The following is a 15,766-nucleotide window of genomic DNA, read 5'->3' on the forward strand; positions in this document are numbered from 1 at the left end:
GAGAGGCTGCAGGTCTCAGGGAAAGAGAGAAGCTATGAGACCCAGGGAGAAGGTGCTATGGGGCCCAGGAGAGAGAGGCTGCGGGGCTCAGGGAGAGAGAGAGGCGCTGCAGTGTTAGGGAGTAGAAAGAGGCTGCTGTGCTTAGTGGCTACAGGGCCTGGGAGAGAAAGAGAGAGGCTGCGGGGCCCAGGAGAGAGAGAGAGAGAGAGAGAGAGAGAGTGAGGTAGAGGCTGTGGGGCCCGGGGGAGAGAAAGAGAGGCTGCAGAGCCAGAGAGAGAGAGAGAGAGAGAGAGAGAGACAGACAGACAGAGGTGAGTGTGCATATGTGAGTGACAGGGGTGAGTGAGGGCGGAATTGTCTCAGATTTGTACTAAGTGCGATAGCGGGCGGGAAAAAGGATATTTTAGCCACCGGCCGCAATGGCAGCTTTTCACGCCGTGTTGTCCCAATACTGCCTCATTAATCATGCATTCCTGGGAAACATGCCGTTTCAATGGCGGGTGTGCTCTCATTTGCCCACTACGCCATCACCTCGCCGCTTCATCACGCCGGCCACCATATTTAAAGTGCAGCCGCATGCACACCTCTCAGTGCTTAAAGCCCAGGACTGCTGCACAGAAGACAAAGCCCCATAAGGCAAGAAGATTGCAGCCTCCAGGTTTAATGACACATCCCTTGAGTGCCTTTTGGATGTCGTGGAGGTCTGTTGTGATGTCCTGTACCCTCACAGGAAGCGGTCGCAGTGGTGGCGAGCGCCAACGCCTTACAAAAGAGGACAGTCACCCAGTGCCATAAAAGGATGAATGGTCTCCTCCGTTCCGCCAGGGTGAGTCACTCTTCTCATCACTCTCAACTTACACTCAAACCCATCACATAACCAAAGGGATCTCACTCACTGCCAGTTCAAGGGACAACACTATTCATTCTCTCACTCATACCTTCGTTGTCCTCATCCTGTCCATGGGACCACTCACCACCCACACATGCCAGGCATATTTATCATTTGGCCTGGCAGGCATCCTGCTTACACTCCCTCTATCTCTTTTCATGCAGGACAAGCTGGCACACAACAACAGGGAGAGGTCACCGACTGGTGGAAGAATGCTTGAAATCAAGGTCCTCACGGACTTTGAAAATAGAGTCATCCAGCTGGCTGGCAAGGATCTGGACCGTTCTCGCTGATGGTGAGGTCGACAGTGCTCTACCAAGTGAGGGTCCAGTAGTGCAACATCCATTCGACAATGTGACTGATGTGTCCTGTTCTGCAGTCCCCTGCCATGCACTAATTATCTCTCCTTGCTTTTGCAGGCACATCTGGGAAACAGCCAACGGACTCAATGACCCAGGTGCTCCAATGAAGCCCCAAAGAAACCTCAGAAGAGGAATCTGAAGGCATCCTCATTGAAGATCTTCACAGTGCTCACCCATATCCATCAGCGCAGAGACACACACCTCGATGGGACCTAGCTTTAGAGTAGCCTTGGGATCACAATCTGGTGAGCATATCGCACTGTCTGATCCACAGCAGGCAGCGGCAGGGACTTCCCAGGTTTCTGGCACGCGGAGGACTGCTGGAGGCCAGAAATCTGCTGAGTCAGAGTCAGATGACGATCCTCTGGACTCAGTCATGTCTCAGTTGCTACAGCTGCAAAGGCAAGCTTGAGAACATCAGGAAGAGATGTCCACTGCACTCCTCAGATTCCAAGGCACGACGGAGGAGCCCGTCCGCCTTCAGGCTGAGGTGATAGCACTGGCATGCCAATGTACCGCAGTCAATACTGGTAGGATGGCAGCCACCATGGAGATCTTGGTCCAGGACATTAGTCCTGTGCTGCTGTGTGAGCTGAACTCCATCACTGACGCCATAGTTGGCCTCCAACAGGGCGTATGTGAGAGGGGTGCAAGGCAGCTTGATCTCACTCCAGCTTTCCCTTCTCCTCAAGGTGTCAGCCAGGGGCCATCGGGCACCCTTAGGGAGGAGGATCAGCAGATGCACCCCCCGGGGTGATCCACCCAGGTGACCCCGGGAGTGTCCAGCCCATCGTCCTGTGACCCCAGCAGCTACAGCTCCACAAGCTGAGGAGAGGGTGTCACTGCCACACAGCAGGACCCAGAAAGCAGGCTGGGGCCCAAAAGGTCTTGGCCCTCCAGAGGATGCCCACCAAGGTCGTCATAGACAGGGCGTAGCAGTCAGACTGCCTCCACCTCTGCTGTGGATGTTGGGGGAGCACGAAGATGTAGCAGCAGGTTTAGGGAGGTTAAGAAGATATAGTTGCATAGCCTGGGCACCAGTGTTAATCACTTGTACATAATGTTCACTGCTGTAAATAAACTCCCAACAATGTCTCCTTACCTATGGCTCCTTGTTCTGATGAGCAGTGTTTGTGTCACTCAGATGTGAAACCTTCGCCTGCAACTAGATAAAGACAGGTGTCTCAGTCCAGGGCCTCTTCCCTGTGCTTTGTGCAGCCTTCAGACCAAAGTGATGGTCCAGTTTCACACTCTCTGGACACATTCCAGGGACAGCCTCCCGAGCGTGCCTGCCTCATCTGGTCAGTGCGATGGACTCATCGCCCGCATCCCCGCCTTTGAGGACTTCCTGTGCCCTCGCCTGAATGCGCTGCGCCTCAACCTTGAGGTCCAACAGGTGACCCTCGCGAGTGCTGCACAACATTATTGTGCACTCACCTTCGAGTTCCCCTCAAAGTGTAGCTCGCCAGCTGCATGCCTTATATATGCTGTTGTGAAACATTGCATACCAGCATGCTCGGATGATCCAGCGTGGGGGGGGATGACTCCAGCGAGCTGGGCTTATAATATGTAGATGTATTACAATGGTGTATCCAATGGCGGGGAACACAACCCGTCATTGACGGGCAGAACGGATGATTGCAAACTGGTTTCACAACGTCGGTTTTTGGCCTTCCCGCTGTATTGTCTGCTCGTGCCACCAAACACCACAGATGTTAGCAGGCACTGAAAATTCTGCCCAGAGAGAGAGAGAGAGGGAGGGTGTGTGTGTGTGTTAAGGAGAGAGAGAGTAGGTGAGTGTGTGTGAAGGAGAGAGAGTGTCAGTGAGTGTGTGTGAGAGAGGGGAGTGAGAATGTGTGTGTGAAACAGAGGGTGAATGATTGTGTGTGTGTGATAGTGTGTGTGAAACAGAGAGGGTGAATGATTGTGTGTGTGTGATAGTGTGTGTGAGAAAGAAGGCATGTGTTTTTATTAGTTACTCTTTTTTTTAAATGATCAATTTATTGCTTTGACATTGCTTTATTTTTGCTCAACAAGTTGCTTCTTTTCTTCATACTCAACATGTTTTGAAATTTATGTATCTTACCAAAACCTGCTCATCGGCTCTTGCGTGAGAAAAAAATGGAAATGTGGCCCCCCCTGCAAAAAAGCATGCCCAATCTAAAGTATATTACTATTATTTGGGAAACCCAGATTAATATAGTAGAATGGCTCTACCAAGTAACGTTAGCACCCCATTTAATAGTTAGAATGGCTGTCATATAATTTATTCGCAGATAGGAAAACCAGAACAGCTATTTCTCTCTGTCTCCAGCACCTCTTAACAAAACTTGCAAAGTAACCATAATTTCCCTATGGATCAAAATGGCTGTAATTTGTCAGGCTATTTCTCTCTATTTCTCCACCACCTGCATGTGCATTGGTGCTTATATACTGACCATATTCTCACTCTTTCTCTGCATTGAAATCTCCTTAGGCTGCTTGCACTGTAATTCCTCCTCCCTTCATGTTATTGAAATCATGAATATCTCTAATTTCTGTCTATCCTCCTTGTCCCTATTAACTAAAATTTGCTTTACTTATTTCCACTGTTGAGCTCTGTTTAATTTAAGAATCTTTATTTTTTGAAGGTAACAACTACTCTCGCTGGGTTAGGGAAATCTTTCAGTGGCACTACTTGAGCCTTTCAAACGTATAACAGAAAATGTAGATGTGGCTTTACTGTGATTGATATTTGCCCTCCGTTTTAGTGCCACTAAGTTTTTTTCTCCTGCAGTGTACCTGGGAGATCAGAGACAAATTTCCAATCTATTCTGATTGTCTAGCTGAAAAGGTAATAAGGGAACAGCAGCAATAAGCTGAATCCTGTTAATGCACCTTGCTCACTAAGAGTCCAGTGGCCCCTTTTGTCCATTGACCCATGCGCCATTCATGTATCATTGTCCCTCTTCCCTTGAACCGCTGCAATGTCACTTCCAACCTAATGTGTGACTTGTGTTTTAGAGAGAGGAAGAGCTGAGGAAAGAAGAGGAGCGTAAGAAATTGATTGAAGAAAGAGAAAAATTTGAGAAAGAGAGAATGGAACAAGAGAAGAAAGAACAAGAAAATAGAGAGCAAAGATACAGAGAACGAGAGAAACAGATAGAAGAGGAAAGGTATGATTGACATTTGGGGAGCACGTTGTAAGTGGATGGAGCAGTGATTAATGGAAATTTGCCTCTTGCACACAGTGCTATGGAGAGATGCTGAATGGTTGCACAAATTTCTGGTTCCCAGTGTTAATCAATGTTTAAGCCCTTTTTACACAGTAAAACTAGTTTCCAAATGGCATTTTCTACTTAATATGATAGGTGGTGGTAGATATCAGAGGCTCTTGTTCTGTAAGAATGGTAGCAATCAGTGTTTTTGAAAAGTACAGAGAATAACAGCATGGAATGATTACAGGCCGGTATATTTTGTTTCAAAGTGTGCTGGGATCCTTGTCTTCCCATTATGAGTTTTGTGACATAATCTAGTGACAAGTTGCTAGATTTCTTTTTCCTAAACTAGAAAATAAATTCCCTCAGTGAATAGAAAACACTCACTTTGAAAAGTACTTTTTTTTACTTGTCTAGATGAAATGCTAAGTTCCTGTAATATTGATAGTTACTCTCTGTGAATGATTCCAGGTACCTATCTGGACAAATGTGTACTTCCAAACATGAAGTACCCTCTTTGCTTTTTTACTGTTTGCTTAAATTTCCACATACAAGGCATGCCAGAGATAGTGTGCTCAGTGTGGGATCTCAATTGGACAATTGTTCAGGTGATCACTCCAAACCATGAGTGATGCAACGCAAACCCCAGGCACCTCCTATGTGGCGGGAGAACACTTTGAAGGACAGTTTTTCTGGAGACATTCTTGCATCATTTTAGTGCCTGCCATTTATTCAGCAGTCCATCCCCACTTCAGTATGTCTGTGGATCCCTCTGCTGCATCTTCAAATTCTTTTAGATTGAACATTCAGAAGCTAACATACTGGTGAGAAACCAGCCATTCACCACTCTGGTCCAACACTGGCCACTCACCACACTGGCTGGGTTATTTGGTGCTCTGGAAAATTGTGGTGAATTTGCTTAGGTTAGGTGACATTTCAAGTTTCCACTAAAATTAATTTGCATAATGACAAATATAAAATTATACAGTACAGAAGGAGACCATTTAGCCTATTGAGTCTGTGCTAGTTTTTTTGCAGAGCAATCTAGTTAGTCCCACTCCCTGGCCCTTTCCTCACTGTTATGATATGGCAGGTGGTATTTGCCAGGCTGACCAAATCTACAGAGGAAACTTGGCCTTGCTATCACAAATATTTTGCAATTTATATTTATTACTAGAATGATTCCGCACTGAAGTCAGAAGTAATGAGTCCACTACCACCTTTAGAGATTTGAAAGATTAGATTAAAACATTTATTAACAAAAGAAGGTAAAACTTAATCACATACACAAGATTACAGTTACACAGATATAACAGTTCCCAAAATTTCTACTTAACCAGGCTCCCAGCAACACACCTCCTCTAAGGCAACAACCCGAATAGATTCCAAATTTATAAAGTCATCTAGCAATGTTATCACAAGCACCCACTGGACAATGGAATTCCAAAGGCTTTTAACACTATTTTGGTTACTGGAACAGCAAACTTCTGCAGGGTGGCTAGAGGCTTTTCCCCCAAGTCTGTTTCACACGATGCACCTTTCACGATCTCACATGGCCGCACCTCACACAGTCTTCCATCCTTCTTTAAATATGTTTTATCCCTTTTGATTTGTAAATCCCATTGTTTCCACTTGTCTTTAGAAGTTACTTTTCCCAGAATATAAAAATCTTGCATGTTTTCATTATGGCCAGCACTTTGAGAAAAATCAACATAATAACTTTGCCTTTTTATTATTCATTCATGGGATGTGGGCATCTCTGGCTGAGCCAGCATTTACTGCCCATCCCTCGTTGCCCTTGAGAAGGTGGTGGTCAGCTGCCTTCTTGAACCGCTGCAGTATATGTGGTGTAGGTACACCTACGTGCTGTTAGGGAGTTCCAGGATTTTGACCCAGCGACAGTGAAGGAACGGCAATATATTTCCAAGTCAGGATGGCGAGTGACTTGGAGGGGAACTTCTTGCCAGATATAAGCATTTTCCATGTCCCTTTGAAAATCAAACACTTCTCTAAAAATGCAAATTCCATTCACACCATATCTACTGACCTCACTCTAGCTTTACTCATCACTATTTCAAATGCCTGTTTTACACCTAACTTCTTCGATAATGTAAACCTTGCAGTCTAATCATCTCTAGTTTAATTAAATTAGCCACACACACAGAACCATACACACACACACACACACACACACACAAGTCTGCTTTAAAGTGCCCCACAATAATATTAGGGAAAATATGATAGTTCCTTGTCACCACATACTAGCAATTTTTTCTCCTTGAACTATTTATCCAATTCCATTTTGTAGACTATTACTGAATCTGTACCCACCATCCTGTCAGGCAGTGCATTCTAAATCCTAACCACTCATTATGTAATATTGATTTTTCTCATATCTTATCTGGTTCTTTTGCCAACCATCTTAAGTCTTCTGAAACTTGTTTTTATTAATCTATTCATTTAGAAAATATCTTAGCTTTAGCCAGTTAAAAGAAATAAACTATCTCTCCTATTATACTGTTTGAGCTGCAATCTTTTTTAGATCTGTTTAGAATACTGTAGCAATATAATGCAGTCATCGGGTTAGGACTAATGCATTAGCTGTATTCAGAATATTCTGCCACTGTATGCTAGAGAAGATCAATGTATATGGTCCGTCTTTGTTGTTTTCTTCAATGGTCCTTCAATACTTACAGTAATATGCCATTTGTTCATCTCTATTCCACATGTTAGTGAATAGTAGGTAATGATGGATTTTCACTATATTTGCCCAGTTGGGAGTCTACAGTGTTAATCCACCTGATGTGAGGTAGTTTCTTTATAGCCTTGAAGACTCCATTTTGTTAGGGTGCCCAACATTTTATAATGGTTGAAAGTGGAATCGTCAACCATGGGCAAATCAACATGATAGTGGCTGATTCCAAGCCCAGTTTCAGCATAAAACATTAGTGTGGAGTGGGTGTGTATGTGTGATGGGGGTGGGAAGAAGCTCAATTTAATGCTGTCATCTCTTCTTTCAATCTTGCCATTGGTATTGTCTTTTTTACTACTTATGTGTGTGCTTTTTAATTTTAGGAAGAAACTGCAAAGCCTGGAAGTTGATGAAATCAAATGTGTATCAAAGCAGAACAACAATGGGGTCAGTGAGGCTTCTAGTTTTCATTCTAGATATATTAAATATCCCAAGTAATTGGATGGTTGTGTGGCATGTCACTGTGCCTCCCCTTGAAGCAGAAAAGAGATGGGGAATGAACCAGTTGGTCCCACAGTAAGTGCAGCCCCATGCTGACTGACTGGCATTTACCCCTGACATAGAAAACCGAGATCCCACCATTGTCTCCATTACATTTCTGCTATTACAGATTTTGATCAGAGCTTTTCAGAGTGAGAATGTGCGTCACTTGCTAGCCTCATTCAACTCATTCTAGAAACCTACTAATCCTTCCAGCGCCCTCTGTTATCTTCTTTACAAAGGAGGTATAAAGAGCTTTGCGTTCCAGATCTGGCCAACTTTTAACATCCTAGCACCACCTCTTTGACAGAATAAATACTGTTTGTTCTGTATATAATTAGATTAATAATTTTAAGAAATAAACTTTAGAACATTTGTGAGTTGGTCTAAAGAAAATTCAAGGACAAAGTTATACAGAGCGTGTGAGAGAAAATTACCTTCCACTTTTTTCTATCATAAATGTTCCACCATGTTTCTTTGCATTTCATTTAGGTTTCAGTGTGCAATCACTTTATCAATATACAGAAGGATTTAGTATTGATGTGTGGTATAACATTCAATATTTATTTATTCTTTTCGTGGGATGTGGGTGTTGCCGGCAAGGCCAGCACTTGTTGCCCATCCCTAGTTGCCCTTGAACCAAGTGGCTTGCTGGGCCATTTCAGAAAGCAGTTAAGAGTCAATCATATTGCTGTGGGTCTGGAATCACATGTAGGCCAAGCCAGGTAAAGGATGGCAGATTTCCTTCCCTAGAGGGCATTAATGACCAGATGGGTTTTTACAACAATCAATGATAGCTGCCATGGTCGCCATTACTGAAACTAGTTTTATATTCCAGATTTATTACTGGATTTTTAAAATTTCACAACTGCCTTGGTGGAATTTGAACCCATGTCCCCAGAGCATCAGCCTGGACTTCTAGACTATTAGTCCAGTGACATTATCACTACACCACTGTCTCCCACTGAAGGTAGGGGAGAGGCATATCAGGACAACAGATAATAGAATCGTTGAATGGTTACAGCACAGGAGGAGGCCGTTCGGCCTGTCATGTCTGTGCTGGCTCTCTGCAAGGGTAACTCAGCTAGTCCAATTCTCCGCTTTTTTCTCGTAACCCTGAATTTTTTTTCTCTTCAGATGCTTATTCAATTCCCTTTTGAAAGCCATGATTGCACCTGCCTCCACCACACTCTCAGGCAGTGCATTCCAGATCCTAATCACTCTGTGCATAAAAAGGTTTTGCCTTATATCGCCGTTGGTCTTTTGCTATTCACCTTATATCAGTGCCCTCTGGTTCTTGACCCTTTTGCCTCTCTATCTACTCTGTCTGGATCCCTAATGATTTTCAACAACACTGTCTAAGCTCTCCTCAATCTTTCCTTCTCTAAGGAGAACAACCCAAGCTTCTCCAATCTATACAGGTATCTGAAATCTGCCTGAAACCATTCGCATAAATCTTTTCTGCACCCTCTCTAAAGCCTTCACATCCTAAAGTGTGGTGCCCAGCAATACTATAGATGTCTTATAAAGGTTCAGAACAACTTCCTTGCTTTTTATGTTCCCCCATCTCTGCTGTTTATACTATTACTATCCCAATTTATATTAGGATGATTAAAGTCCCCCATTATCATTACTCTATTGTTTTTGCAACCCTCTGTAATTTCCCTGCAAACTTGCTCCTCTATATCTTTTAGTCTCTAACTTGTGGCATACAGAGCACACCCAGTGGTGTTAAGGTGCATTTATTGTTCTTTAAGCCTAACAAAATAGTTCTGTCCTTGACACCCCTAGAACATGTGCTCTTCCCAGGACTGTAATATTCTCCTTAATCAATACTGCCACCCATCCTCCTTCCGTTCCTTCTTTATCATTCCTGAACACTTTGGCCTGGATTTTCATCAAGTTTGGATGATGTGGGAGCCTTTTGAAAATGGTAGGCAAGTCCCATTTCTGGGATTCCTGACTTCATTCCCGGGCTGTCTGATTTTTGGAAGTGCCATTAAAGGGTGTGAGATGGTTATTGTCAAAAGCTTGTGTCCAGCATTCCCAACCTGACCAGCTGCATTGTGGAGATAGGCATGTCCCACTCCTTGCAATTTTCATGCAGTTGGTCCAGGTTCTTAAAGAGCCATGGTTCACAGTCCCTCAGAGGAGTCATGAATCCTGGTCTGCACGAGGGGACCTTTTAAAAGGCAAATTCAAAAGGTCCTCCTCATGCTCCCTATGCCAAGCTCTGCCCTTCCACCCAACCCCCATGGCCCCTCATACCAAGCTATGCCCTTCCAGCCACCCTGTATGGTCCCTCATGCCTCCTATGCCAAGCTCTGCCCTTCCACCCACTCTTCCCCCCCACCGTCCCGTTCCCCCCCCTCCCCACTGCCACCCCCGGGTGAAGCTCTGCCCCTTCACCTAGCCTGCTGTGGCCCCTCATGCCCCCTATGCAAAGCTATGGCACTTCCATGTCCATTGACCCATAATACTGTCTAGAATCAATGAACCCTTCCATGACAGAAGGATGTGTAAAAACAGATTTTGGAAAAAAAAGTAATTCATTCATAACTTTCTCCTATGTTGAAATAAAGTCATTTCACTACAACCTAATAAAAGTGTCAATCATCCAGACCATTTAGGGTACCAATAACAAAAACATAAACCCTTGAAACCACTCAATGTTGTATAAACAAACATTGTGAAATTGACAGCATAGCTCTGAGAGCCTGAGCTTACAATCAAACAATGTTTTCTCTGGGGAGCAGGCATTTCAACAAGAGTAATAGTTGTCTGGGTGCTCAGCCAAGGAGTCTGCTGTCAATTTCACAATATTTGTTTACACAACATTAAGTGGTTTCAAGGCTTTGTGTTTTTTTATTATTGATACTTTAAATGGTCTTAATGATTGACACTTTTATTAGCTTGTAGTGAACATAGGAGAAAATTATGAATTAATTACTTTTTTTCAAAGCCATTTTTTTTTACACATTTACTGTCACTACAGGGTCAATTGATTCTAGACAGTGTATAGTGGGTCAATGGGCATGGGAGTGCCATAGCTTGGCATGGTGGGCCATAGCAGGCTGGGTGGAAGGGTGGAGCTTGGCATAGGCAGCATGAGGGGCCATGGAGGTGGGTGGAAGGGCAGAGTTTAGCATTGGGGGCATGAGGGGTCATAGGGGGTGGCTGTGGGATATGAGGTGGCATGGATGGGGTATGGGGAGTGTTTGGAGGGTGAGAGGATGTGAAGGGTGAGGACTGTAGGGGGCTTTTGTGTTTTTATTTTCACTGGGACAAAGTCCCACAACACCGAAGCAGGCCTTTTAAACAGCCCGCCTACACTCCCAGCAGCCCCTGTGGCTGCCGTCAAACTTCTTACCGGGTCAGCTGGCCCAACTCCAGCCTGCAACCACACCGGTCCTCATCTCCCCACAACGCACCCCCCCCCCCACCCCCCCCCCCCCCTCCACCCCCCCAGCAATAATGATTCCACCCTTGCGGGTGGCAGGCAGGCTGAGCCAGGAACTTTTCCAACTCCCATTACCTGCCTTGATGATGAAAATCCAAACCCTTGTATCCAGGAATATTTAGTATCTAATTCTACCCTTTGTTTAGTCTCCATTATTGCCATGACATCATATTTCAAAGCGCCTGCAGCTCACCAACTTTACTGACTATGCTTTCTGCATTTACATACATGCATTGTAAACCTAATTTAGACTTTATTGCATTCCCTCGTACTCTTACCCCACCTCATGCCTTACTATTTTTTACTCCAGTGCCATCTGTCTTTCCCAATCCTTTGTCTACCTTGTTTCTCCTTTCTAATGCTGAATCCTGGTGCCAATTCCCCCTGCTGAATTAGTTTAAACCCTCCCAACAGAACTAGCAAACTGACCCACGGGGATATTGGTCCCTGTTCTGTTGAGGTGCAACTCGTCCTAACTGTATAGATCCCACTTCCCCTAGAACTGGTCCCAATGTTCCAGTAATCCAAATCTCTCCTTCCTGCACCATCTCTCCATCCACAAATTCATCTGCAATTTCCTCCTATTTCAATAGTCACTGGTGAGTGACACCAAGAGTAAGTGTGAGATTACCACCTTTACGGTCCTGCTTTCTAATCTCTTCCCTAGCTTCCTAAACTCTGCCTGCAGGAGCTCATCCCTATTGTCATTGGTACCAATTATGGACCACAACCTCTGGCTGTTCACCCTCCACCCTTAGAGCGGTCTGCAGCTGCTCAGTGACATCCTTGACCCTGACGCCGGAGAGGCATTATACCATTGTGGATTTACATTTGCAATTTCAGAAATGCCTGTCTGTTTCCCTAACTATAGAATAACCTATCACGATTACTTTCCCAATCTTCCCCCTGACCCCCTTACAGCTGAGCCAGCCTTGGCATCATGGACTTGGCTTTGTCTGCAGTCACCAGAGGAACCATTATTCTCACCAGTATTCAGAACTAAGTATCGATTAGAGAGCGATTAGAGAGAGCAAGGGGACTCTTGCACTATCTGCCTGGTCCTCCTTAACTGCCTGTCTTGAATGTCACCCATTCCCTCTGCCCGCACTTTCTTAAGCCGTAGGGTGACCATGTCCAGAAGCATGCTATCCATGTAGCTCTCAAGCCTCGTGGATGCACTGCAGTGACATCAACTGCTGCTCAAGGTCCAAAACCCAAAGGCTGAGCTGCTCCAGCTGACGGTACTTCCTGCGCATGCGGTTATCCAGGAAACAAGACACATGGAACAGAATGTGCACTCCACAGGACTAAGGTACCCTGCTACGTCCCTATTTATTAGGCTAGCTAAACTTAACAGAAATATATTAACCATTTATATATTCTTTTAAATATAAATAATTTTAAAAACTCACCAGCTCCTCACCAATCAGCACCCTCTCTTGAGTTGATGTCACTTTTAGTTATTTTATTTCACTCCCTGATGCCCGCACTCACTCTGCTCTGCCCCTAAACTTATTCAGGTACATGTTACTTACCTCCAGGGCTCACCAAACAACCAGTCACCTTACTGCTGTCCTGTGACGTCACTCTTGAATTTTTTTTGGTGATTTGTTCATGCAGTGCTTTCTCTCTCTCTACCCCTACCTCCGCTGCTCCTCTAATCCTGCTGTGCTCTCAGATCTCCCGTTGTTCTCACCTTGATATACCAGATCTTTTATATTTTGCACTATATATAATTTGCTTAATTTAATAGATTTTAACAAAATGTTCAACATTTGTTTTTAGCATATTTTATTATGTATTTCATAGTTGTAGTAACTAAGCCTTGCTTCAACTATCTGTCCAGTCAGATTTAAAACGGCAATTGATGAGCTGAATGTGAGCCTGTGCTGGATCATTCAAAAATGTGCATAATTTTAACCTTGTTCATTTTGAAATAGGAAGTGCAGAAAGAGGAAATGGAGGAAAACGAGGATGACGAGAACAAAGGGTCCAAGATCAGCGATTCTGCTGAGAAAGCAGCAGTAAGCCTTTAATAAAGATCAAAGTGTGCTGATAGAGGATAGGCAGAAGCATTTTCTTCTAAAGTGATAACAATCCTGGATGTCCTAAGCTGTAACTCTGTATAATGAGAGATAATGTTACTGAAAGATGGTAGGGCAGAAAGTCACAGGCCTGGTGGTAACTTCTAATGTGTTAATTAGGTAGATGGGGCAGAATTTGGGGAATTTATGTCAGGTGTCCGCCCTTTTATTTACCCCAGTACAAATTACTAAAGCAGGCACTTCTTGTGTGCAGTTTCTTTCTGTGGTGATATCCCTGAAAGATACAGGACTGGATGAAAGATATTGGTCATCCAAAATCCTGTCAGTTCCACTTCAGTTGCCTTCGCTGTACAACGGCATGAAGCAGGCTAGGACTAGACATTAGCAGAAATGGGGCCCAACTCCTTTTTCAATGAGCATTTCCCTGTTTCAGCCTTGGAGAAGTTCAAATTCTGGACCCTTTAGTTCTTTATCTGAGGTTGCATGGCTCTAGTATACTGCAGCAATTTACAACAGCAAATTTCATCCCTTTCATCACTGGAACAGTGCTGGCAGCCACTCAAGTTGTGGAAATTAGCCTGGCCCCAGAGTTTCGGATAGCATCAAGGTATTAGCAGTAGATGAGCAGAATTTCTGTCCCTCCCCACGGGCCTTCCCAGGAATTTCTTGTCAGGTGAAAATAAAAGTCTTATAGTTTAAAAATTTTGAAGCAAGTTTCAAATATATAACCTTCAATCATTTTGAGAATACTCAGTTAACCTTGGGACAATATTGTTAATCCCACAGTGAGGAAAATGGAGTAACTCCTGAGTGATGAATCCTGAGAGAGCCATAAAGTCCTCGTCACAAGTGTGATAAAATGTCACCCCTTTGATATGATAGATTGTGTTTTAATGTTCTAGTCCCTACCTCAGTCATTTGAAGTGTCTCTTAAGATGTGAATTTCAGTGATACAAGCTGTAACTTTGGGCTGCCCTGCATGCTTTCCTGCCAGCAGGTTTGAAGGCAAGGGCAGATGTAAAATCCACCGCCTAACCACCCACCCCTGCCCCCACCACAATTAAGCAGGGGACAGGGAAGCTGTTGGGCAGCCGGCCCACCCTATTGAAGCCACTTAAGGGCCTCATCCCACCACCACAGGACCACACCTGTCAGAAAGCCGGACTTGTTTTAGCTGCAGAGACTGGTGTCTGGTGGGGGAGTGGGCATGAGGTGGGAAGGGCTCTGCTCCCGAGGCACTGCTGGGACTACATCCATCTGATTGGCTGCAGCTATCTAAGGCAGGATTTCCTCCTGAGAGAAGGGCGGAGGTCCCGCCTCCAACTACTTAACGCTGCTTCCAGCATTATATGGCAAAGGCCAGCCATCTTGACCGTGGGCCGGATCACCCCCTGATTTTTTAGCCGGGGTGGATGGGTGGGGTTGGGGCCTATGGCACCTGTTTAAATCCAGTCCCATTGTCAGAGAAAAAGTAAAACAAAAACAGAAATACCTGGAAAAACTCAGCAGGTCTGGCAGCATCGGCGGAGAAGAACAAAGTTGACGTTTCGAGTCCTCATGACCCTTCAACAGAACTAAGTAAAGATAGGAGAGGGGTGAAATATAAGCTGGTTTAAGGTGGGGGGGGTGGGGGGATAGTGGTTGTAGGGACAAGCAAGCAGTGATAGGAGCAGATAACCAAAAGATGTCACAGACAAAAGAACAAAGAGGTGTTGAAGGTGGTGATATTATCGAAAAGAATGTGCTAATTAAGAACGGATAGCAGGACAGGCAAGGTACAGATAGTTCTAGTGGGGGTGGGGTGAAATAAGACTAAAAGGGCATAAAAGGTATAGATTTAAAAATAATGGAAATAGGTGGGAAAAGAAAAATCTATATAAATTATTGGAAAAAACAAAAGGGAGAGGGAAGAAACGGAAAGGGGGTGGGGATGGAGGAGGGCGTTCAAGATCTAAAGTTGTTGAACTCAATATTCAGTCCGGAAGGCTGTAAAGTGCCTAGTCGGAAGATGAGATGCTGTTCCTCCAGTTTGCGTTGAGCTTCACTGGAACAATGCAGCAAGCCAAGGACAGACATGTGGGCAAGAAAGCAGGGTGGAGTGTTAAAATGGCAAGCAACAGGGAGGTCTGGGTCACTCTTGCGGACAGACCGAAGGTGTTGTGCAAAGCGGTCGCCCAGTCTGTGTTTGGTCTCTCCAATGTAGAGGAAACCGCATTGGGAGCAACGAATGCAGTAGACTAAGTTGGGGGAAATGCAAGTGAAATGCTGCTTCACTATAAGGAGTGTTTGGGCCCTTGGACGGTGAGGAGAGAGGAAGGGAAGGGGCAGATTTGCATATTTTGCGTATGCATGGGGAGGTGCCGTAGCTGGGGGTTGAGGAGTAGGGAGTGATGGAGGAGTGGACCAGGGTGTCACGGAGGGAACGATCCCTATGGAATGCCGCCGGGGGCGAGGTGAAGGGAAGATGTGTTTGGTGGTGGCATCATGCTGGAGTTAGCAGAAATGGCGGAGGATGATCCTTTGAATGCGGAGGCTGGTGGGGTGATAAGTGAGGTCAAGGGGGATCCTATCGTGTTTCTGG

At 44.9% G+C, this 15,766-nt stretch overlaps 1 protein-coding gene across 2 annotated transcripts in view; it reads left to right on the plus strand.

Annotated features, from left to right (window-relative positions):
- The window catches only part of dbn1 (drebrin 1), a 209,842-nt gene that overhangs the window by 166,368 nt on the left and 27,708 nt on the right, over positions 1-15,766 (plus strand). For both annotated transcript variants that reach the window (XM_078550640.1, XM_078550641.1), the window contains 3 exons: positions 4,255-4,406; positions 7,524-7,587; positions 13,081-13,164. In XM_078550640.1, the coding sequence (XP_078406766.1) occupies positions 4,255-4,406; positions 7,524-7,587; positions 13,081-13,164 (300 nt within the window). The remainder of the gene's footprint in view (positions 1-4,254; positions 4,407-7,523; positions 7,588-13,080; positions 13,165-15,766) is intronic.

The sequence above is a fragment of the Cetorhinus maximus genome, chromosome 10 (genome assembly GCF_964194155.1).
Source record: "Cetorhinus maximus chromosome 10, sCetMax3.hap1.1, whole genome shotgun sequence".
NCBI lineage: Eukaryota > Metazoa > Chordata > Chondrichthyes > Lamniformes > Cetorhinidae > Cetorhinus > Cetorhinus maximus.